This window comes from Liolophura sinensis, chromosome 1 (assembly GCF_032854445.1).
Source record: "Liolophura sinensis isolate JHLJ2023 chromosome 1, CUHK_Ljap_v2, whole genome shotgun sequence".
In the NCBI taxonomy this organism is placed as follows: Eukaryota; Metazoa; Mollusca; class Polyplacophora; order Chitonida; family Chitonidae; genus Liolophura; species Liolophura sinensis.
Genome location: NC_088295.1, coordinates 37,770,858 through 37,797,400, shown reverse-complemented (window position 1 = coordinate 37,797,400; position 26,543 = coordinate 37,770,858). Strand labels below are relative to the sequence as shown.

The 26,543-nt window shown below is 39.1% G+C and overlaps 2 protein-coding genes across 2 annotated transcripts; both read left to right on the top strand.

Moving 5' to 3' along the window:
* The first annotated feature begins 81 nt into the window (after positions 1–81).
* On the top strand, positions 82–6,812 carry LOC135481503 (J domain-containing protein-like). Its single transcript, XM_064761326.1, is given in 6 exon segments — positions 82–117; positions 120–161; positions 706–784; positions 1,432–1,571; positions 3,920–4,060; positions 4,418–6,812. Coding segments are annotated over 5 exon segments (342 nt in total). The 3' UTR covers positions 3,965–4,060; positions 4,418–6,812.
* A 15,934-nt stretch (positions 6,813–22,746) lies between these two features.
* LOC135482065 (neuromedin-U receptor 2-like) lies at positions 22,747–23,946 on the top strand. Its single transcript, XM_064761901.1, has one exon. The coding sequence runs from the start codon at positions 22,747–22,749 to the stop codon at positions 23,944–23,946; it is 1,200 nt and encodes a 399-aa protein (XP_064617971.1).
* The last annotated feature ends 2,597 nt before the right edge of the window (positions 23,947–26,543 follow it).

Genomic DNA, 26,543 nt, shown 5'->3' with positions numbered 1-26,543 from the left:
GGCGAACGACAAATCGTAGATCTAGCTGTCAGTAAATTTTCTAATCAGTGACCCTAGCTGGCATGCATAAATCTGAGCGCGATGGACTCGATTCTTAACTACGAGCGTTCGGGACGATGATGATTTTTTATGCGATTTTAGGATGTGACGAGCGATCCACAGTAAGTAAATGCATTTAAATGTACATGTACGGTGAGACGATATGATAATTATGGCGCTCCTCTTCATTTACGCGGCATATCAAGGTTTATCAAATGCGCAGCATTCGGGAAGATTTCACATTGAGTTCTTTATACATGCATTTCGATCATTACCAAATTTAATTCAGAACAAACCTGTCATTGACCAGTAATTAAGCCTCGGATTTAATAGTGATAGCGCTACCTTGATACAACAGTTATATTCGTCTCAGCATCTGCATAGAATAATCAGTGTTTCAGTTTTTTTTAAATATTGGTGAATTGTAAATTGAAAAACAAGGATACATATCATTCATTGAAGAAAGTTGGAAAGCAGTGGTACCCTCATCAATTATATGTTCTGACACCGGGCCAACCAGTGATGATTCCTTGCTCTAACATGACCACAGAAGCAGTCCCTCACATTTATAATTATGTTTCTTATTTTATTGTCAATATCATTAATGTGTTAATTTTGTTTATTCTAGAACACACATTTGGCATTTGTATCTTTGAAATATTGTAGATTGAACAGATCAATGCTGAATACAAGATGCGAGTGCTTCATTGTCACCCTGATAAACACCCAGGAGACCAGGCTGCTGGTAAGAAGCAATAAAGTCATTCCCAAATCTATAAACCTAATTGAGGATTGTGCACGCATGTGTGCACAGTAACATTATTGCATTTGTATGGCTTCTTGCTAAAATGTAAGTTTTTCCTAGCCAGTGACATCTTTTCAAAGCGGATGTAAGTAACTAGCGTCTTCTAACATTTAAAAGCTAATAAAATATGAAGTTCTTACCTAGTTAATACATTTTAACACGTTGATTAATTACATGTTAGTTTCATGAATGCACATACACATGTATATAGGTTGTAACCTGATGATGTTATATGTGTGATATGAGGAAAATTATTTGCATGCCTAAATTCTGATCAACTTCATTTAGTACAAAAACTACCCTCATTCCTCAATCTATTTGCATATGACAGAGTAACTTTCAATGTAATTTGTGCACATTTTTGATTTGATTTTGGAGACAGAAGTACATTGGTTGGATTGGCCAGTGTCAAGGCTTCACAGAAAGTATAATTTTATCAGAATACACAGAATAATACCTTGACAATATGCTTGAATAAACACTGTGCAGACATGGTAGAAGGTTGAAATATTACAGTAAGTTTAACATTGAATCTGAGGGAAAGAACCATTCCTGACAAGTATATTGAGTTCTGTTATGATTTGCAGCTGGCAGATTCGAAAGACTTCAGAGAGCAAAGTGTGTACTGAGTGACCCAGATGAGAGACAGAAATATGACATGTGGAGAAGAGCAGGGATATGTATGTCGTACCGACAGTGGAGAGGTTTGAGGGACAATGTGCACATGGTAATGATCATCCCAGTCGGACTATAGCCTACTGTTTAACCTGTATCTTGTATGTCTTTTTTATGGGTCATTTTTGATTAATGTTACTCTTCATTCATGCGTTTCTATTTGGTTATGCTAGCAGGATACAAAGTATATAGCTTTCAAGAAAAACTAAACTTATTGAAGGCCTACATTCCAGTGATAGTAATTTAAATAGGGCAAGCATTCTAATTAAAATTTGCTTAATTCGTTTTGTTCAAATGCATGTCCGTGTTTTGCATCAGTATTGCCTTAGGTAATCATGTTCACCATTAGCGAGGCAAGTTAATTAGTTTGAGTATGGCCGAGATATTTTGCTAAAACTTTGTTGAAGTATTAATTGTCCTAAGGAGTTAAGAGTAGGCTACCAAAGAGTAATATTGCGGTATTTATTATTTTGATTTGCTTGTTAATAATGCATATTATAAAGGATATTATTATCTGTGAGTGGATTATTTGCATATTAAAGTTGTGTCTCAAAGTGCATATACCCGGTACATAAATGGCTCTGTTACCCTTATTATCATCAAATTTATGGAATATGATACAGAAATATTAACTTGGCTTTGCATCCTGCATAAGTGGTTTAGTCAAATGTTTTTGAAGTTTTTGGAATTTTTTTTTTTTTTTTACATTGACCAATCATACCAAGATTAAAAGAATGGAATAGAATTGCAGTGAACACTATAAATTGAAAGTGACGTTCGGTTTGTGGGTATCCGGCCTTTCTGTCGTGTATGTCGGAGAGTTATCTCCCCTTGACTATGTCAGAAGCCGTATAAATAATAATGTGAGATTGTCTCTGAAAATGGCATTCAACCTATATGTTTGTTTTATTTAGTTATCCAAGACCAAGTTGTGTAAATCATGCATTTGGAAATGAAATGAGCGATTCCCACAAGACCCATATCCCTACCTATATGCCTACATGCCGACTATGGGGATATATTCGTTGTAGGCCTGCATACATAATAACACCGTGCATTATTATCTTTACCCTGAGTCTTTCACTGACTCTAACTTAATACGTATTAGAGATAAACCAGACCATCGATACTCCAACTACGGTCAGGTGTTAAAGTAAATCGGCTGAAGTACAAACGAGACAGGTGCGTTGTAAGAATTATTCACGTGAAAATTCATGGACACTGCCGCGAATTATGTGGTTTAGGAAACCATACACTGTAAAAAATGAAAGCAGAATGTGAAGACTTTAGTTAGGCAGAGCTGGTGTGTATTTTGCCTGAGGAATACCTAAAGAAATTTCGAAGTTTATATGAGATGCTTCTTGAGACGTTGGACCATCCATATCTATGAGAATTCCTCATGAAGATAACATTACTGTTAGGCTAGCTAGCAATGGGTACAGGTAAGAGGTTAAGGTTGCTTGCCTTTCAATCGCAAGGTCACACGAACGACACGTGAGTTCAATATCATTCTCGGACAAAATCCCCAACTTCTGGTGTTTTGGCGGTCTTGGTGGCTATAGATGAAGCTGTCGACGGTGATTTGGTGAAGTCTTACATAAAGTTCTCTAGGGACCACTAACCGTCCTCCAGTATGACATAAACACATGGAAGTCTTCACCACTAGCCACTAACTTGTCAAAGATCACTTGCTTATATCGGGCTATTTGCATTTCTCGACTCAGAGCACATTGGTTGCCATTGTACAAGTGATAAATCGTACGGCGTAAACAAAAGGGAAAAGAAAAGATAGGCCTAATCTTAGACAATGGTGGTGAGTGTAATGGATAGAGGAAACGGGAGTGCCCGGCATAAATCCCGAATAAAACTCCGAATTCATGATCGGCAAGTTATTGAAGAATCTTCTCACGTGTCACCTACGGACATATAATTCACGTTGGCGGAAAACGAGCGTTCTAATACAAACGGACGTCATACGTTAGCCTGTGCTGCTCAAAATCGGTAATAAAGTTCCTAAAATTTATAAGGCGAATCGCATTGTTACTTTATCAAACTTTAGAATCAGTTTAACGCTATGAATATTTCAGGTGTGAGTCTTATATTTACTGAAAGACAATAATTTAAGCTAAACTTGGTAAATACAGAAAGTTTGATTTCACTATAGGCAGAGAATATGATTTTAAAAAAAAATCCCCAGTATTTTAACATAAGGTAAACTGAAGTATATCGGGTTGAGATATCCATGCTCCATTTTTTTTACACTGAGAGATCACGTGAATATTGTTGTTAGATTGTTGTTTAGCTAACCGCGTCACTAAAACTTTAAGACCTCTGTATGACTGGCGTGGATTTGGTATTGCGAGACACATACAAGATAACTCACTGTTTCTTTATTAACAGTCAATGCACTGGGGGTGTCAGGAAACAGACGGACCCAATGCTTGAGGCCGGCAAGGAACCACCACCAATCGCCCAGATGTTCAAGATGGAAGCACTTCTGATCAATCCAATGCGAAGATGCGGCTCAAACGATTACACAGGGTAAAAAGATAACATTCATAATAATGTATGTTTTAGTTTGAATAGATTTAATGTACCTTTACATATCACTCACGTGACCACCAGTTTCCATAAAATTCATTCACGTAGGCTTATTCAGATTTATCTTATAAACTCGAACTTTAAAACTAAATTCTTTTTCAGCTTCGACTGACTTCCCACCGAAAGTCACTATCGCTGTGTAATTTTATTGAGTTCGAGAAACATTTCACGACCACTTTTGTAGTACCGGTACAAATAAATGTGTTTAATCTTTATTTCACCTTGTGTTATTATGATTTAGTGGACACCGATGAACAAGTCTGTTTACCTTGATTTCTACCTTTTAATACTTTCCAGGCAACATTCTGTGGCAGAGAGACACACCAAGTGAATCCTTGAGAAGATTTCGAAACTATGAAATATAATCATGTGGCTTTTGTGACTGGATCAATTGAAATGTGATTATGTATATTCTGTGTATATAGACAGCTCTATATGTGATGATTAAGCCTGTAGTTACCCTCTGGGAAAACGTATAATCTTCTGAAGAAATGAAGTGAAATTGAGGTTCGGGCTAACTGTGCTTCAAGCGATTCATATAGGCTTGTCTGCAACCAAGCGTAGAACATCTTGAGTAGATGACTAACGATATGTTAACTGGTGAAGGTAAGCTTAAACATCAGCCTGGAGCTAAGTGTTGGACATTCTGCGTGATTATGACCGACGATTTGCTTACTGATATCATAAAGCCTTTCATCAGTCTGTGACCAAGTGTAAGACATTCTGTGTGAACTTGACTAGCGATTTGCTTACTGGTATTGTTGGGCATTCTGCATGATTATGACTAACGATTTGTACTGATATAGTAAAGCATTCCATTAGTCTGTAACCAGGTGTAGGACATTCCCTGTGATTTTGATTAATTATTTTCTTACTGATATAGTAAAGCATTCCATCAGTATGGTCTAAGTGTAGGACATTCTGTGTGATTTTGACTAACGATATGCTTACTGCATACTTCGGTCTAGAACCAAGTGTAGGACATTTTAAAGGTTGGGCATGCAACACTTGGCAGAGTGAAGTAAGTGAATAGTTTGAGCTATAAGCACTCGGGTGCGAGCGTCATATATATAAGTAAATGCAGTTGCCATATATATATAAGTGTGAATAGATGATTAGACATTTAACCAGTAAAACAGTATATTCCAGTGCTCGCCTGGAAGGCATAAGACGCAACTGGACTGGTAATAACGAGATCCCTATGAATAATGCCATCTGTATACAGATTTCCTGTACAGAATTAAATGACAGCTAAACTAGTCAGGGAATATATCTTTGTAAAACAGCTGCTTACTCCAATCCAGAATATGTGTATGGCTTTATTTTGATTTAATTTCTCGGAGAATCTCACATCATCTTTTGTCGAATGGCATTTGCTAATAGACATTAAACGTACCCTTATATTTTTGTTATACTCTATATACAATTTATATTGTTTTTATTAATGTCTTATTATTATTATTATTGAAATGTTTGAAAGTTTTGATGTGGTTACCTAGTCAAATATAATTAATGAATATAACTCAACCAAAGGTATACTGATAGAGGCCAATGGATGGGTAAGACAGTTATTTTGATGACTTTGGTGGATCACCCTACAAGAACATCAAACATGATCGTCAGAAGTCGCTATATATGAACCAAACGTATACAGGAGGAGTTTCCAGTTGTGTACTGCTGTAGGGTAATTGTACTTTTCTTAAGATTACTATACGCGAGGTCTTCTCCACGAAAGTCTTCTTGTGTTTTGCTGCAAGTTGTATTATTCATTTTCAGATATTTTGTGGCTATTCAACCAGTCCATATTTTTTGAAACTACAGTTCCATAGTTTTTGAAAGTAATGAGTTATATTTTTTTATGAAAATGGGTATAATTAATCTATTCAACCATATACATATGTTGATCGTACACCGCATATGGTATATGTATGTAGGAACTGATCATTTGAAATTTCATTTATGTAGCTCCACATTACTGCTGAGGTAATGTTTTCAACTCATGCGGTTTAACTTGTTTTGTTTTCTTGAAAACGATATTATTAACATATTTCCGTGTACGATCTTTACAGGTCTTTATATATCACTTTTACCCCCTATTATATTTTCAGATTATTTATAATTCAGATTTATTCTCTGTGTGCAGGCTATTGGTCGTTTTCTGACATATTCACAAGATTTATGGATGTGTGGCTTATCAAGCCATTCGTGAATGATTTAGTATGAAACCATATAAAATTTACCTGTACACATTTATGTGATTGTCAAAATGATTGTATTGTAATGATTGTATGGGACGTGCATAAATGTTTCATAAAATTTTAGGTTCACAGTAATGTCGATGCATTCAGTTAATTAAGTAAATCAAAGCAATAAAGCCAGAAATGAAACTGACATCGTTGCTGTGTGGAATATTTAGCGTGTTCAGTGGCACAACGGGATACACCTAATCACCGTCATACAGGTAAAATGTTGTCCTGAACACGCAGTAAAACATCAATCAGAAAAATCGTAAAGCCCAAAGTGAAAGTTATCTCGTTCAATAGTCCTGATCATATATACACATTGCGTTTTACACACATCTTCATTTAGTGATTGATCAATCACTATTTCCCCACCATCTTCTTAAAGCTGTTAATTCTGTTGGCAAATGTTTCCGGACAATGACGATGTAATTAAATGCTTTTAGCATCACGCAAACCTACTCGGTTTCTTCTTCTGTGACATTTTTCTGAAATTGTTTCTCCATCACAGGCTGCATGGTGTTTTGCGACGAACTCCAGGTTATGTTTACGGGTTTGTATATGTAGGTGGGGATAATCCGTTTGTCCTGCAGCTCAATTTGAACGCTGGATTTTATTGGTAACAAACCACTGGTCCCCAGTGATACAAAATATGATTGTACATACAAAAATACAGTTCATGTTTACAATGCAAGACAAATGTGCACGATGTTTAAAATTCCAAATCTCGGAGAAGTCTAGTGGTCGTGGTCTAGTGGTTAAACGTACCTGCCTTTCAATCGAGATGGATATACGTGGTGTGCGTTTGATGCCAGTCATGGACAGGGATTTGTAAATTATGCCGCTCGCTCTGCTCGTGGGGTGTTCGTAAACGCTCACTATGGACCAGTTGTCCTGCATCAATATTGTGTTCTCATGTACGTGACATGTGCAAAAGCTGGTCACCAACTTGCCAAAGGGAGTAAAAGTAGAGCAGCGGTGTTTTAGTTAGTTGACAAGTGGTTACACATATATGATGACTGACTGAATGAATGATAATGGCTTAACGCCACATCGACAGTATTTCAGCCATGTCGATGCCACGTATCTGATGAAAAACAGCTTCTTGTTTACCTCTTTTAGGGTTTTATTCTAACTGTTAATATAAGTTACGCGCCCTTTAGCGCCATGCCTTAAGCAGAATTAGGACCCGACAGGACAGGGACACGTTATTAAATTATTTATGTAAAATACATTTAAATTCCTGACCCCCGTGTTCAAAATGCATGTCACGTTAGTAACTAAATAACGGCATTATCACACTTAAACCATATCCCATATATTTGATGGAATTCAAAATAGCTGTCAGTGGATGTCGTTCTCTTTCGGTAACATTCCGATCTTTTAGGAAAAATGTAGATAAATTACCTAGACGACGGGAAGAAACAAGTTAAGGATTAAGTTTCAGCTTTTTACGATGTGTGTGATTAGTTTTAAGGAATTTTTTGTGATCATGGTATTATTTCCTGTTTTTTCCACACACCGGATATTGCCATGTCATTAGCAGATGTAATAAATCCATCAAAAACGACAAGCCGATATTGTGTCTATGTCCAGCTGATTATTTCCGGACGAGAAGGATAATTCAATTATTTATGCATATATAGTGCGCAAACAATGTTTTTTGTCAGCTTGTATCTAAAATAGATCATACTGCCCAAGACATGATAATTTAGATCCCATTGCCCAAGATAAATTAGGCCACACTGTTCATTAATCACATCAACTGACGAAACAACAGAATGTATAATTTAAAATAGACAAGAAAAAATATGCGATATAAATTAAAAATAAGAAATTTAACTGAAATTGTTTTCAGAACATGTGGTCATGTGGGGCTCTCCTATATATGTAATTCGATGGAATAGAAAAGGGGCATGGCCAAAAACAGTTATGCTTATATATATATACGTACCTTGGCGAACAATATGCAAAATCAGGACATAAACATAAACAATTAACATTGGAAGAAAATATGCCAACCATTGTCAATGGCCAAACAGGTATTCTATTGCATTGTTTGCTAAAACAATCATTCATTAAGAAATTGGATTGTCACTTACTTTATATACACGAGAGATACTACCCTTGTGCAGGACGATTATAGTCAGTCATGCTTGGGTTGTCCAGTCGCTTATATTGCCTTCGGTTAAGGGTTAACGCATGTTACTATAGGATTATGAAATTTTGCTGCTCCAACTTCATTAATTGTGACCAACATTTGCTTTAAATATTTTCTGATTTTTGACGCATACGAAGCTTCAGTTTATGTGCCCACTGGGTACCTGATAGCTGTAGTATATACTCACAACATCCAGTACCGACTGTGTTCACTGTTAACATTTAATACGATTTATTTATTTATTTGATTGGTGTTTTACGCCGTACTCAAGAATATTTCAGTTATACGACAGCGACCAGCATTAACGTAAGAGGAAACCGGGCAGCGCCCGAGGGGAAACCCACGACCATCTGCAGGCTGCTGTCGGACCTTCCCACGTACGGCCGGAGAGGAAGCCAGCATGAACTGGACTTGAACTCACAACGACCGCATTGGTGAGAGACTCCTGGATCATTACGCTGCGCTAGCGCGCTAACCAACTGAGCCACGGAGGCCCCCCATTTAATACGAAGAGCATGAACTCTGATTACCGACCATTCTGTTTTCAAGAAGCGATAGCCTCTGGATTATTGCCGTAAAATATAAAAATCTGGTGGAAATTGAAGCCACAATTAATACTGGACACTTACCCTAATTGTTGAGTTGCCACGTTATTTAATACTGAGAGAAAACAATATAAAATTGTTTCGTGCGTTTATATTGTTTGTTGAGTATAAACTACTAATACAGACACAGGCAGTCATATGGCATTGGCAAGGTTCCTTGCCTATAAAGAACACGAATCAACTTATGACGTCTCGTTTGATTTCAGTCTCATAGCACCATATTAGTTTGCAATGTGAAACATGTAATAATAAACCAAGCCAAATATTACCCACCTGAAGCCGGCCATAGACATGCCTTATCGTGGACTCCATCACAACATGACTTAGTATATAGGATCGTTGAAAACCCATGGGTACATGCATGATTACGGATTATAGGATTTTTTACCTTGGCTACATGACCACGGTCCGAGCTTTCTAATCAGCCGGAGTTTTCTGCTTTAGATAAGGTATTTAGATAAGGAGTCTTTAATATGCTCAACCATGCAGGTACGATTATTTCAAAAGTTGGGTTTTAGACGTCCTATCAAGCCCTACGATTTCACAAACGTTGTTGTTCTTTTGAACAATGATCCGAAGGAACCAAACTTGCATCTTAGCAAAATTTCGTAGATATCATGTCTTCAAAACAGATTATCAGACAATTAGTAAATTGGATAAACTGATTAAGAAATCTACGGACAACCTGAGATATTTGTTTAAATGGCAAAGGAAAGGTCATATAGGATATAGGAGACATGTAAATACGCTAATCGCATTTCATGCATGATCCAGTGAAAACGTAGACTGACAGACACAAATTAAATTCGCACGATGCGTGTGGCTGAACACAAAGTCGAGATTCGGAATGAACTAGAATTCATATATTTATGTATTCCGCGTTTGCAATGTCTAAAATATGAACACAAGTGAGTGAATATGACGATTGGCCGAAACAGGAAGTGTACTTGTATATGCCACATACAGAAAAAATGAATAATCAGTCAAAAACAGAAAAGAAACCACCGTAAATGGAAAATTTTATATTGTGTTTCTCCTAGCAGTGAACTTTTATGAAGTTAATAAAGTGGACCAACAGAACAAATCTGTTAAGAGCTGAGTCGACTAAGTTCATACGAAGTATTTTTTCCTTAAATAGTAGACAGTGTATATATTTTAGTAATTCTAGCACCTAATATAATCTAATATAACTAACGTCATGGACTCACACAATCGAGGAGTGTAATCTGATCATTATCATGCACTCCTGTAAATACCGCGCAGTGTTAACACAGGTGCTCAAACCATTGTGCATGCACTCCTGTAAATATTGCTCAGTGTTAACACAGGTGCTCAAACCATTGTGCATGCACTCCTGTAAATACTGCTTAGTGTTAACACAGGTGCTCAAGCCATTGTACATGCACCCCTGTAAATACTGCTCAGTGTTAACACAGGTGCTCAAACCATTGTGCATGCACTCCTGTAAATATTGCTCAGTGTTAACACAGGTGCTCAAACCATTGTGCATGCACTTCTGTAAATACTGCTCAGTATGAACACAGGTGCTCAAACCATTGTGCATGCACTTCTGTAAATACTGCTCAGTATGAACACAGGTGCTCAAACCATTGTGCATGCACTTCTGTAAATACTGCTCAGTGTTAACACAGGTGCTCAAACCATTGTGCATGCACTTCTGTAAATACTGCTCAGTGTTAACACAGGTGCTCAAACCATTGTGCATGCACTTCTGTAAATACTGCTCAGTGTGAACACAGGTGCTCAAACCATTGTGCATGCACTCCTGTAAATATTGCTCAGTGTGAACACAGGTGCTCAAACCATTGTGCATGCACTTCTGTAAATACTGCTCAGTGTGAACACAGGTGCTCAAACCATTGTGCATGCACTTCTGTAAATACTGCTCAGTGTTAACACAGGTGCTCAAACCATTGAGTATGCACTTTTGTAAATACTGCTCAGTGTTAACACAGGTGCTCAAACCATTGTGCATGCACTCCTGTAAATACTGCTCAGTGTTAACACAGGTGCTCAAACCATTGTGCATGCACTTCTGTAAATACTGCTCAGTGTGAACACAGGTGCTCAAACCATTGTGCATGCACTTCTGTAAATACTGCTCAGTGTTAACACAGGTGCTCAAACCATTGAGTATGCACTTTTGTAAATACTGCGCAGTGTTAACACAGGTGCTCAAACCATTGTGCATGTACAAGTGTTATTGTCGTGTCACAGGAATTAAAAGCTGCTATATGCATGCTCGCCATCAGAGCGACTTCAACATTCCGTAACGGTATATGAGCGTGGCATATTATGCTACAAAGCAGAAGTTTGCGCATATGTATTAGTATCCACCTGCATGGTTAAAGCGCTGCAACTATTAGACACCTGACCAAAAGTCGAGTCTTCAAATCCAGTCCTTTTTGATTCGGCTGCAACTTATACATACAAGTTTTGATCACAGTGTTAAACACAAACGAAAGCCAAAAATCTGAGGCATCATGGCAGCGCCTGACATTTTGGCAGAGATTGTGAAGCGAATTTCACGCAGCCTGCACTATCGTACCACCGTATCGTACCATTATATCGTACCATCGCGATGTAAATTGTGATATATGCAATCGTATCGTACCATCGATTCGTATATACCGTCATGTTGTACCTGTATCCTATATCATATATAGTACCGGTAATATATAATACCATCGTACCACTGCTCACTGCGCAAGTGAAAGTGGTGGGAAGAGAAAGGATATATAACCAAGATTATGTCTGTGGACCTTGTTATTTTATTCATGTCATTTACTGCATATATACACTGTTACTGTGAACAGGCCGAAAGAGAACATAAAACAGGTGTGATGTTGATCAAGTTATTCCTCCCAAGTTACACCTGCCCATCACTGTCAGTGAGGGTAAAGAATCATTCTACAATAAATATGCTGTCAGTGTTTATAGACATGCACATGAATACAACCGTTAAACTCCGTCAGGCTATCAAGTCAGGCAAATAGGCGCAGCTTAGTTCTTCTGTGCATAATTAAAGAGTACGGCAGAGCTCAATGCCTCTTGGGACAAAAGTGGCTTTGATGAATTCCAGGTAGAGTAAGAAAACTTACACTTAATGTAATCCCCTAGTTGTATGACATTTTAAGTCGGCTCTGGATATATCGATAAACCCATATGCCTATGCTGGTTTTAACATGTCAACCATAAATGTTTTTAGATGCTCTGCATAACATGCATGGGTTTAGCAAAAGCGTATCCCTTGCTTAATTATATTAATCCCATGTAAGAAGAAAAATTGTATCATCGGTAAAGTAGAAAGCTTATCATCAATGTAAGACGAGTCGTCAGATAAAATGAGAGCCGATATGAACGAGTCCCCCGGGTCAATATTAGTCTAATCTCCAAAGCCGGGCTTAGGCGGAAGAACGTATAAAAGGAACCTATTATTTATGAGTGTATTAAACTATACAGAACAAAATCCACCGATATCCTACCTCCCTTCGGTAGCTCGCACTTTTTGGTTCAACGACATGCTGTTCACCACATTGTTTGATTTAAAATTTTGACTTAATTGTTGTTTGATTTGATTGGTGTTTTACGCCGCACTCAAGAATATTTCACTTATATGACGGCGGCCAGCATTATGTTGGTGGAAACTGGGCAGGGCCAGGTTGCTGGACAGACCTTCCCACGTACAACCGAGAGGAAGCCAGCATGAGTTGGACTTGAACTCACAGCGACCCGCATTGGTGAGAGACTCCTGGGTCATTACGCTGCGCTAGCGCGCTAACCAACTGAGCCACGGAGGCCCCAATTGTTGTTTGACGCAGTACTCAAGAGTATTACATTTATCACCGCTATAGTTGGATGAAACTAGACAGCCCGGGGGAAACCCACCACCATCAGCAGGTTGCTGGAAGACCTTATAACGTACCCGAGACGAAGCTAGCTTGAAGATGACTTGAACTCATATAGTGAAGGCATTGGCAAGCGGCTCCTAATTCATTATGCTGCGTTACCGGTTAACCACTCGGCCACGGAGGCTCCGTTGCATTGTATGAATCTAAGCAGTAAATCCAACTTTCGTACACCACTCGTGAACCATGAACGGACGATAATCGCGCGATCGTTTCCAAAGTAGCTTATACCTCCCGCTCCCAAAGGAATACAAGTATATAAGAAATAATATCATCAATAGCAAACAAAGCTCTTAACATGTAAGAGAGAGACAGTCACGAGTTTACAGTGATGCAGTCGATGCTCTAGGCATGACATCAAACTCAAGTTTTAAAGTCACAGTGTGTGGATAAGGTCGAATACAAATATAAGAATCTCAGTCTCTTCTCAGTCGCTTTGATTGCAACTGTTCGTCGCGTCATCACTTCGCATCATCACTTCGTGTTATCGTGCCACAGCTTCGTATCATTGTATGATCGCGGCTCATGCTGGCTTCCTCTCCGGCCGCACGTGGGAAGGTCTGCCAGTAACCTGCGGATGGTCGTAGGTTTTCCCTGGCTCTGCTCGGTTTCCACCCACCATAATGCTGGTCGCCGTCGTATAAGTGAAATATTCTTGAGTACGGCATAAAACACCAATCAGATAAATGAATAAATAAATCGTATGATCGTAGCATAGAGCCATGACTTCGTATTATCATACTATATCGCTTCGTGCCACCGCCCCCCCCCCCCCCCCCAATCCTCCGCCCTGAAATATTCTCATATGGCCGAAGCCTTGCATTGTGGCCTTTATCGTTATCTATACCTACAGACAAGCTTTGTGGAATCAGAGAATGACGCACATGATGCGAAATTAGAAATAAAATACCATGCACTATCGAGACAATGGCTTGAGGTTACGAAAAGATGATACGGTGATACCAAGGAATAGGGGCGATGAGACGTAAGGACGGGACGAAGCTATGGTAAGATGATGGTTTTTAGTCGCAGCGTGACAACGCTTTGACGACCTGAGCCACAGAGGTCTCGATCGATGGCTCGATGGCACATAGCGAAAAGCGAGCTACGAAGCCATGACCATCATGTCAACGTTTCCACTTTTCTCAATCGCTTCGTAACATTGACGGGCGAAAACTGCATTGAAACAATGGTACGATGATGGCCTTAACCGGCGACAACATATTCTGTTGGTTTTTTTTAAACTTTTGTCTTTTGCAGGTCAGTTTTCTAATGGGTTAACGGCATTGTCATATTTCAAAGCTTCAGAAGGGTTGCAAGAGACCGAGACAATTCGTTTACAGCAAATATAACGTTTTCGGCCAAATATGATACAAAGAAAGGATTTAAGGCTATATATTCTTGGCTTTCTCCTACTTTTTAGCCGGTTATATTGGAAAAAAAATACAAAATATGAAATTGTATGTACATTTGATTATTTGAAAGTTGCAATTAACACCATACTTATTAACAAATCTTTCTCAAATACGATAGATGATGAGTTTAAGAAACAGAAATTTTGGAAATACCACCGCCCTCTGGCAATTACTGAAAAAATTCCTCACCTGCGGCTTACACACATGCCTACCATATTGGCGGAAGGCAAAATGTCTTCAGTGAACATTAGACTATGCGAACAGCCACGCGAGTGTCGTCGACTGGGTATTTTGTTATCAAAGCCCTACAATACCTGGATTTGAACCCGAATATACAGTGACAGTTTTGACCACAAAATCACTCCCAAATCATATGTATACGACTGGTTCTGTGTATAATTCCAAGGCATATTCTGGTATGAAACATTCTGTATGAAAATAACCATGACACTTTAAGGTGTCTCACAGGGATAATGACTTTGAGCTTCATACAATGTGAAATAGTTATACAAATTAACTTGGTACCAGTACAGTTATTGATTTAAAAAGGTTAGAAACCCCCAGTTCCTGACATACACATATCAGATTGAGTCTGCGGAAAGGACATCAAAGCTAAAGAAACCTTGATGTGTCCTTTAGAAATCTTATTTTGAAGCCACACTATAACATGATTTCTCATTAGCCAGAATCAGTGACAGTTACAGCCTTTAAGGAACACGCCTGAAAAACAGCACAGGAAAGAGAGTTTCTATCTATAATAATTATGTATGAACGTGCCGTGTCATGTCTCGGACATCTGGGTTCGATTAATATTTCACATATACTGACGTCTAAAAGAAACTTTACAAATGCGATTTTAACTTTCAAATGTTTCATTTGGACACACATGCGTCTTTGTGTGACTGTTCATGAAAATGTTTCTCCTATCATGAAGTCTCATCTAGTTCACACCATCCTAAAACATCACTCTCTTGAATACATATCTTTTGCAGATGCAACATGTGGTTGCTTTTGTTCGGTCGTCTCCCAAAGCCTTGGTAAAGTTTCCTTTGGACGTCACTATATTTGACTGGATATCTTTGATGAGAATCAGTGACACCAACCATCCACGTAACCAACCAAGCAATCAATTAACCAAAAATTCACAGCTAAGCATCCAACAATAGAGTCAACAGCCATACTAAATCAACTTAGCAATTACAAAGTTAGCTTTGTTTTCAAATAATCAGCAAATTCAAGTAAACAATTTAGTAAGCAAGCCGCTCAAACAACTAGAAGGTCAACAAACCAGTCAGAAAGCAAGTCTCATTCCAGTTAATCATGCAGTTACAACGCCAGCCAGTGAAATTTACAGCCACAGGGATCATTAAGCAACTGGCCAATTAATATCCAGTTACAAATCGATCTAGCCACCTCGAAGCAAGCCAACCAACCAATTAAATCGCAAAACACTGGTCAACCATATAACTGTAGATAATGTTACATTGTTTTTAACAATTTTTCAGCCATGTGACGACGAGGAATCATTAGGTGTGTGTACATATACTGTGTCTTCCTGTGACAGGGCGAGTTCATGCTGCCAAAGTGCTGCCGCCGATGAAGTATCATGCCGAAGACACCATTGTTCTACAGCACACAAAACTTCAAATCCATTTTAATTCCAATCTATTTGTTTCTTCAGCTCATAAACGATGGTAACATCATTGCCTACGGAGATTCATTAGCATATCTAAAAATAAGGAATGAACAATGGAAGATCTGATACTGGATCTTGGCTTCTCCATTCGCACCGGATAATAATGGCTCCAGTCATACTCCTTACAGCATATGTGCCACTCTCTGCGCTCGCTTTCCGTCACTGCCATCACTAAGCAACTTGGCCATTGATGAAACCTTACTCACTCTACGACAGACCCCTGCAATCTCTGCCTAACGAGAGTAATGGAGCCTGTGAGACGCACGTAGGTTTTTATAGACTTAACCTCACCACGTGTGTCCTTGCGTGAAACTATTTAATCATCATTCATTAATAAATTTGTTTTGGTTACAATCATGTTGTACATGTTTAAGTAAAGCGGGGGACACACTAGAGTAGACTAGACACACATTATTTCGCTCGTAAAATCGTATTTGGTGAGTTTTTAAAAATCCGCCTGTAGCGTGTCCGAGCCGGCGACGGCGTATTTCGCAGGCGATCTTGTCCGCTCCAAAATTCGCTTGTAACATGTCAGATTCTAGGGAAGAGAAACACCGGTGATTTCGCTCTATCCACGTCGTTTGTCCACTCCATCGAATTTCGGCGACGGAGACGTTCGAGCCGACCAATCAGACAACACGGAATTATGTTGATCTTAGACATCTTTTTTTGTCACACTATTTACTAGGTCCCATGACACAACCTAATGAGCACTATTAACGAACAAATCTGCCTAGTGTGTCTGCAACTGTATATGCTGAATTTCGTCAGCGTATTTTGTTGGCAATTAAGTTCATTCCTACAAGCGAAAAAATCCCTCCCCGGCTTTAAGAGAATGCATGTGCATAAAGTATTATTAGAGAGAAAGTTTGAGATGGATTGTTTGTATTTTTTTACATCAATTCCCAGTGACTAGGTGTTGTTCAAGATTGTTGTACAAAATTTGCTAGTGGTGGCGGTGTTATAAAGCGAATGTAGAGAGCGACGCATGCGCTGTAAAGATTATGGGATTCATTTTGCTTGCAGTGGCTCAATGTTTCATCGTCATGCGCAGCATACTTTTCCCAAAGATGTCGAGCGAGTATAGCGTGACCACACCTGAAACGTGATCACGGAATTCCTTTGGTGACGTCTATTAGTTACCTATGATAGTCGCTGTCAGTGGTCAGAGAAAAATGAGACAAATTAACGGAAAACTCGGAATCAAATCTCATTTGTTGCGGAAACCCACTAGGAAGGCATAGTTAAATCCATTAAAAGACGACGAAAGGCGATATAAAGCGATGATAATCGATGTCTGCTAATAGATCCTGTGTGGCACCATCTTTAGACGGTGGTATAACAGACCGGAGATTGCCATTCCTTTACTTTACCGTATAAGTTTGAAAGTGGACTTCAAGGTAAGTATATATATTTTGTATCTCTTTCTTTTTAGGAAGGCACCTATGCAGACTACTATTGTAATTGGGAAATGGTGTGAAAATGATTTCATTGAATTCAGAATAAATATTTGAGTAAAATGCTTTGATGCTGTATGCGAGAAGGTACATAGCGGAACTAATTCTCAGGTCCTTATAGACGTTCAGTCGTTCTTTATCACAACAGCCTTTTCCTTAGATTTCCGTTACTTGGTGCACCTTGTCTTTGGCTATTTGTTCCATTTAGTCTTGTTGTCAATCCAACCCTTATACACTTTCTCGCTATGGATCAGCCTCCGTTACAGACAGCAGATTCAGAATTGTGGTGTAATTTTGTCTGTGAATATACAGCTAACGGTTCTACCTCTTTTTGAAGAAAAGTGAGCAGGGTGGGGTTGGGGGTGACCCTTTGATCATGAAACTCAACACAGGTCAATGGAAGCGTTCTTAAGCAAGACATTTTCACAAGACGAAGCCATCGATGCGGAGGTGAACACAGCCTTTGTTAATGATGGTTAGACTGCTTTATCCATTGCAAGTGCATGCTTACATATGCTTACATGCATACATAATGAACTGCATCTTACTTCAGTGCTTTATTTAGTGACAATAAAGCCATTGATTCTAAACCTGACATGTTCATTGACTTTACTTTATATATATGCTTTCTTAGTTCTTTGTTGATCTGTGTCGAAGGTTATCTTGGAAATTTATCTTGCGATCAGTAAAATGGAAGGTCCATTATTGGTGAAGACTGCAATGTTTGTAATGGACGCCTAGATTTGACTGTCGAGGTTTTTGTGTTAAATCTCACTTGTATGTCAACATGGGGTTGCTTTAATACAGTTTTCGTGGAATGTCGTCTTCGTCGTCATGGTCGTATATTTATTTATTTATTTGATTGGTGTTTTACGCCGTACTCAAGAATATTTCACTGATATGATAGCGACCAGCATTATGGTGGGAGGAAACCGAGCGCAGTCCGGGGGAAACTCACGACAACCCGCAGTTTGCTGCAGACCTTCCCACGTGCAGCCGGAGAGGAAGCCAACATGAGCTGGACTTGAACTCACAGAGACCGCATTGGTGAGAGGCTCCTGGGTCATTACGCAGCACTAGCGCGCTAACAATCTGAGCTCGTGGTCGTAGGGGATGCACGGGCATGCTTATTAATCAGCTCACATATATACTGCAACGTATTAAGTGGAATCCGGATGTGTGCTGCATGGTAGTGACGAAAATTTCACTTACATGACTTCGTCTTTACTGGCAGAGGAAATAGAGTAGGACCATGAGCAAGCATCCATGCTGAACCACCTGAAGCTGGATTCGAACTCACGATCTGATTAATCATTGTCCTGGGGATTACACCTGGAGCAATGTCCTTTAGTTCGATTATTGTGAACGGCTATTTCCGTATTCACTTATGTACAATACAACTATATACACGTCAATGACTGCAGCTGCCTTTTCGGACACACTTCGGCTTAGTGAGTGCCATCTATTTTACAGGGGTTAGGCAGTTTTTTTTATTGTTACTTCTTGGTATTAAAATGTGGGAGAATTGTCCAGAATGGTAACCGGCTTTCCTTCAGCTTTGTACTTGTTATCCTTGTTTCGGTAATCTGAGTCCTGAAGATTTGGATCGCGTATTCTTCTTGTTAAAGCTCTCTCTCATGAAAAATTCAAAAGGGTTTGTCGTATTGTATATATGTGGTCAACTTTCTTCTGGTCCTCTTACAGAAAGTAGAGAAACGGACTAACTGGTTGAATGAGTATGTACAAAGTATAAAGTGGCTGTGATAATTATGTACAGAGTGGCTGTGTACAGTAGGGTTTCGAAAAGAGCATACGATGCGCGGGTTCAAAACCGGCCGTGGACAGAGAATTTGTAGACACCCCGTCTCTCCATTTTTGTAAGGCCTTAGTGACAGTAAGCTGCCGACGACGCTCGTGAGGCTGTTTGCCTAGTCTAATGTTTGTTGAAGACCACTTGTCTTCCACCAATGTGGTGTTCACATCTGTACGTCGCGTGTGGGAAATTTTGTCAGTAACTTTCCACAGAACAGTGGTTTACTCCGGATACTCCATTTTGCTCCACTGACTGTCATTGTACTCTGCTCAAATAATTCTGGTCGCGACTTTGACCACAACATGAAGTCGCTTTTTGGCATGATTCTCTATTTGACCAGTTTCGAATGATCATTTGCCAGATATCATACTATCGTTGCTGCTCTGGTTTTGCTATCTACATGCCTCTTCTTTCAATATAAGCTTTCTATATTTATACTGAATGTTCACCGACCGATGTATTTATCTAACAAACCATCACTGAGTGATAGTGAAATACACTGTGCAATGCTTAAAAATCAAAATGCTTCTTAAAATCGTTCAGGAAAACTTATCTTAGTTCTTCTAATGTAACCATATATAGATCTGCAGAGAAACAAGAATTTCTCAGTGCATTATATTAGTAATGCTATTTATACACTGCTCTCTGTACGCTGTATGGAAGCATGAAGTAAAGCGCATAAAGCCTTCCGGAAACGCTTCAATTGGTTACCTGTGGAGCTTTGTGCTGTCTTTACAGATCATTTATCAATAGACGGTCAAAGGGAAGGATATAATATCCGTCAGGTTGCTGTTGATGTCAACAGGCCACATATGTTATTGTAATTTTATGGTATACTCGACTTTTGTAGTGTATATATTAGATTGTCATAAGGAGCTGTTGGCGTCATTGGTCCAGTATCAGGTAGGCCCATATGCAACCTTAATGTGGTTAGCACTGGTCCACAATGAAAACTTCAGTATCTTTAAAACATGGATTGTTCTGCTAGAACATTGCAAACGTATACTCAGCAAGCATTCTTGTAATTCAAATCCCTCTGTTTCCCTTGGCAGTTGAAAGCTGGATAGACTGTGCAGAGCAGCCACGGCAGAGCAGTGTGGCACATCTGATCGAAAATTACAGAATCATTACAGCCGTGTGACATCCGGTTTAGATCCGGTTTAGATTTGCCCTTGTATCAGTGTATTACACCTGACGGGAATACTGCGCTGTCTCTGTTCAAGGTATGTTAGTGATTTAGTGCTCCTGAAGGAACCGAAGACTCGTTGATTGATTAAGTTACTTTGTAGGTTTGTCCTCGTGCCCGCCGACGTACAGGTGAAATATTCTTGAGTCCGGCGTAAAACACCAATCAAGTAAATAAGTCTACCATGCTGTAGTCCACAATAGTGACCGTTTTCCTGAAATAAATTGAAAAAAATTATTTCTTTATTTGACTGATGCTTAACGCCGGTGATGGTCAGGTTTACGGATACATGAAACTGGAATAGCCGCAGTAAACCACCGACCCTGATAAGGTACCTGATAAACCTTTCTGACTTAAAGCTCGGCAGAAACATCAAGAGCTAGATTTGAACACGCGACTTCATTGTTCAATAGCAAGATGGTAGCATCGAAACTCCTACGTTGATAAAACTTGATTCAATAAACTATGGACATATCTCCAATTCTGTTTGATACATGTGCATGCATGTTGTCAACTGCTCAATGCATAATGTATATCCCCTTTGTGCTCCTGTCACAATGACACGCGCACAGCGACCGATTCTTGCTGACATTTTACGAGCTTTATTTACTATTTATATATTATTTGTTACATATCATTTTGGTTACTGGCGCTTCAGGTTGTGTTAACAATGTGTCTCCCTATTATCGACTTGAATCCCATTTCATAGCGTACGAGTGGTGTATGAATATTGGACTTGACGCTTGGATGATAGCGAGTGAAAGACGAACATCTCAACCACGTGATCATGCACGACCAGCCACCGGGATAGACAAGTTCAATGACATTAATAAGTAGATGTGATGAAAGTATTTAAAAAAGTCAAATAGCTGTAAAATGCACCTTAACAAGTCTACTTAACATTTAACCAACTATGCACATTTTTTGTGTTCTCCGCGGTTTGACCCACCCAGTCTAGCGATAGTGACCTAGCTTAGTGCGTGTTTTAGCAGGCCAACGACGACCTCAGGGAAAACAAACAAAACAGGAACACTCATTGTAATCATCAAATAAGAGGTGTGCTGTTATCGCTTATCAAGAATCATGCATTTTTCAATGTATTACGATTGATTTAATTTGCCTGCAGCACTGTGTACCCAACATTAGTGGCGTAATAACTGAAATATGTGCTGATTACTGACCGTACATGGTACATCGATTCAAAATAATTAAGACGTACAGCATAGAGTTAGATCAGAGCAGCGACGACAGTGTGATAGATGGCAAATGGTCACACGTAACAGGTGAAACACGGCCTCTTGTCAATTTACCTCAGTCAGGGTTTTATTCTAACTGTTCGTGTAAATGCATAAATAGTAGCAATTTATACCCCCTCATAGCACCATGGCTTAAATAGAATTAGGTAAATGTATGCAGTGATGTTAATTACAATTTATAAAAGATCACTAGTTTAGAATTACTGAAATTGCTGTGTTGTCATCACATTTAACATACAATCACATTAAAACAATGCAAAGGGACCAGGCCTCTGGGATGCTTAGTCCATGAGCAGACCGTCCAGAATCAATTCAAACACTGCCCAGAATGGCGTGTATTCAATACTGACCTCTGCATGTTGACAAGTCTCATATACTGGAAACAGATGGTTTTTATCATGAATGTTTGGCAGACATCTGATGTATTGTTATTTCGCTATTACTTATATACATTGTCCACCGGGTAATTGGTGAAGAGAGATGTTAAGGAACTTTTATTCGTGCCACAGGTAACGACCGAGCTATTTTTGTACACTTAAACGTAACACTTGGCTAATGTATTTTATTTATTAAGTTTTCAAGAAGTGACCCACGGGCTGCATCACGCTAAGCTTAGTTTATATAGACAAGATACATCAGTCAAATGTGACGCAATTGCACAAATAACGGTGACGTCACTCATTCTTCTTATTAACACAAATGTGAGTTACTTCATATCTGTATCAAAGGAAACGACTGGATGATTTAGCGTTGTACCATCTGCGATTATGATCAATGTGATTAATGACTATGATTTATGACTTTTCTCTTTACTTCCGCAGATTAGAAGTGATCAAAGTTCACGTGAGTGGGGATTCAGCACAAAGAAATGAACACATCGCTGCTTGTATGTAAAGAACTTCTCAAAATTCAAGTAGGCCTGGACGATTTGAAAAACGACGTCAGTAGCAATGAAACCCTAAGGCAGCTGGACATTCTAAAAGCTCAAGCAACGTGTCACATCGAAGCTTTCACCTCACAATTTTTGCCGTTCATAGAATTTGTCAGATTCCTTCTGCATTACGGGACGTCAGTGATCGTAGCAATTGGCGTCGTTTTAAACGCTGTGTCATTTGTCGTCTTACTTCAAAAGAACATGCGACGTTCGGCCTCTAGCCTGTTTCTGTCGGTGTTAGCCATTTACGACTCGTTAGCTCTTCTGTTAAACTTTATGATCGGCGTTATTCGTGGGCAAAATCCAGGGGCAAACCAGAACTTCATGGATAGCCAGTTCTTGTGCAAATTTCATGGAGTTCTGGTGGAAGTTTTTAACCTGCTTTCCGTCTGGACCATCGTGGCCTTCACCATAGAGCGGTTCATCATCGTCAAGTTCCCGCTGAAAGCAAAACTATTCACCACAGTCAAGACGCTGTTGATCATCGGCTGCGTCTCCATGGCTGTTCTGATATTCTCTTGTCATAAGATTTTCGTCACGGGTTTTGAAGGGGATTCGGTGTTCGGGTACAAAGGCTGCCAGACAGATCGCGCTAGGATACCTGGAATCGTTTATTTCTACGTAGCCTTCAATACCTGGCTGCCAACAATCATTATCATGACGTTCAACATCGCCATTATTCGAGCAATCAAAATCCACCAAGCCAAAAGGGAGACAATGACAACAACAACCTCCAGAACGGACGCTAAAGCAACTCGCCTCCTTCTTACAGTTTCCTTTGCCTACCTTCTATTAGTGTTTCCTCTAGGTGTAATCCAAACAATCGAGCTTTTCTGGAACGCCAAGGTGAACTCATCGGTGGTTACCGATCCGGATTATGTCGACAACAGAATTGTAAAAATTAAACTGAAGTGGGTCAGAGCATTTTTCTTCTTCTTCTACCAAATAAATTTCGCCGTTAACTTTTTCCTATATGTGTTTTCGTCCTCAGGAGCCAGGTTTCGGTATAATCTCCGGCGATTGTTCGGCCTCAAAGCCCAGCCATTGCTGAACGAGACCATGGTCGAACCGTCTCGAAACGCTGTGGTCCCCGCGGAAAACACTTCGCTTCCGGCGTCACAGACAGAAACGTAACAATAACTTTATTAATATGTGTTCTCTATATTGTGGCCTTTCGTAATCGTGTGTTTTGCTGCGAATGTAAAGCAAAGCCAATCACTGGATGACAAATGTGAATGCATTTTGCACAGGGTTTCCTTCCCTTAATATGCATCTACAAGCTGGGATCGAAGAACAGGAACGTTAACTAATGGATAGCAACTCCTTGGCTTATTTGTAGTAACATTTCGTTATCGATTCTAATGTCGATTTCAAACAATAGCAGGCATCATCGAAACATGTAGCCGGTTATATACATAAGGTGACATGGCTGAGTGAAAACTACAATGACTTTGTAAATAAAGGACGATGGGATTAACATACATCAAATAACTCTACCCCAAGGGATCATAGTGTTCATTCTTCAGTAGGATTCGGCTGACTTAGGCTATCAGTACAGATGACTTAGACTTAGGCTATCAGCATCAGCTATCACCATTCAGTATGGCTTCACGCCACGTGTACACCGTTACTTGCTTTCAAGTTTATGTCTTTTTATTAATAAGGGCTTGATTAGGTTCTGGTGTAGCTGACAGTTTTAGTCACATTTTCACAAGTTTATAGTATATTTAGTGCTCAGCATATATCAGCAGAACGGTGTTAGGCGCTGCTGAAATATATACATTGAAATGCATCGATCATGCGTTTCAGCCACGCAGCCGTGTGCAGGACAGTATTGCACATGCATTAACCATAGATTTAACACAAGAATGACAACGAGATACTATTAGCATATCCCAAAACAGTATCATTTATCAAGTTAAACCACGTGAGACTATCGTGGGAAATATGGACAGCTGATCCAAGCAGCATGGAAACTGAAAATGTCCAATGGCCATAGATGTGTTGTGTGTATGTTCTGTAGTCTGTATATAGAGGCATATTAGAATTGTCATTTCTTATCCATGACAAATTAAAAGCAAGTTATTTGACAGGCTTAGAAGCAGTTTTGTTAAAATCATATCAGATTAAAATCGTAATTAAGTATGGTTACCATTTTTTCTGAAATCATATCTAAGCGTGGGTTCTTGTGGATTGTTTTTGTCTTTGTTCATTTGTGATTCGTTTTAAAAATTATTTTGATAATAATAAGCGACGATATCTCCTTGTAGCAGGCGGAATACAGTCGTCGTGATTTTCGTTTGCTATGTAACCAGTGGATTTTAGAGCCTCAAATGGCTAAGTGACTTCCGTCCAGAACAGTGCATCAGTCATTTCTGTAACCAGTAGGAAGCTGTGACAGTTGGTATTTGGGAATGACGCAACAGAAGCAGAAGCAGCACACTGACTGGTTAGTCAGCGTTCTTTAATGGTCCTAAATACACGGATACTTCCAGATGGAAATGCGACAAAATCGACGGAAAATTACTACATCAGCTAAATTCTGTACGTGCACAAATGAATTGCCTTTAAAAACTCAATTCTGTCAAATGACGTGTCACTGGGAGCTATACATTAAATGTATAGCTCTCACACCCAAAAAAAATTTTTGTCTCAGAGGAAAAGAAGCAAAACAATGGTTTAGTCTAACGACAAGATTATAGAATAATTGTTCTACTTCATGGATGGGAAGGCAAACGGTGGATGAATTAAAGCTCTTTTCATCCCACTTTCTTTGATCTTATGCATGAGGTGTATCAAACTGACACGCGTCAAAAGTCAAAAGTAGACATATACGTATTAAGGACTCTATATGCCAATTACATGTTTTGCCGTGAATTCAAGATCCGATCCCAACTGGGTTAAATGCTATCAATTCTATATATGTTATACCGTTTTACCCACTCGGATTATGTGCTATATTTTGTAATTTGTGTATAATTTTTTTAAATATGCTTTCAAATAATTAACCGGCCTCTGGTGATTAATTCTCCTAGCCATTCATCCGTAATCTAGCTCCTTTGGTTAGCTCAGTTCTTCAAATTTCCTCAGTCTGTGACAAATACCTATATAAGATCTTCTACAGGATATATTTGGTCAAGTATGCCTACATCCATGTAATAATCATGGGGATTCTGCCAGATTTCGAATTTACCCACTGAGCTGGAAGAATGAAGATTCGCATGGAAAACTGGGCACTATGCTAATGTGTAAAGTGTAAGGCAAGCCTGTACTTAAACATCGAGAAAAGACTTTCACGGCTCAAAAGGCAGTGTATACCTGTGTATATATGATGATAATGATGACTTATTTATTTATTTATTTATTTGATGGGTGTTTTACGCAGTACTCTGATGAATTATTATCGATTTTTGGTAATAAATGAGTTGCTTGTTATGATGGCGCACATGGCAGACCCATGGATGCGAATGCACTTAACGTTCTTTCAGTGTGTTGTATGTATATGTAAAGGCCCCCTGTTTCATCAATATTTTAATCTGAATTATGGTTGTAGATAACAATAGGCCTACTTGTAGGTCGGCTTACACGTACTTTTTGACTCATTCAGCTATTGTTTGAAAAGCAATGTTATAGCAAATAAAAGATGTATTTCAAGAATTCGTGTTATAATATATTCAGGCACGATTAGCTGAAAACTAAAAACGAACGCACGGCATCGTCTTTATATGTGC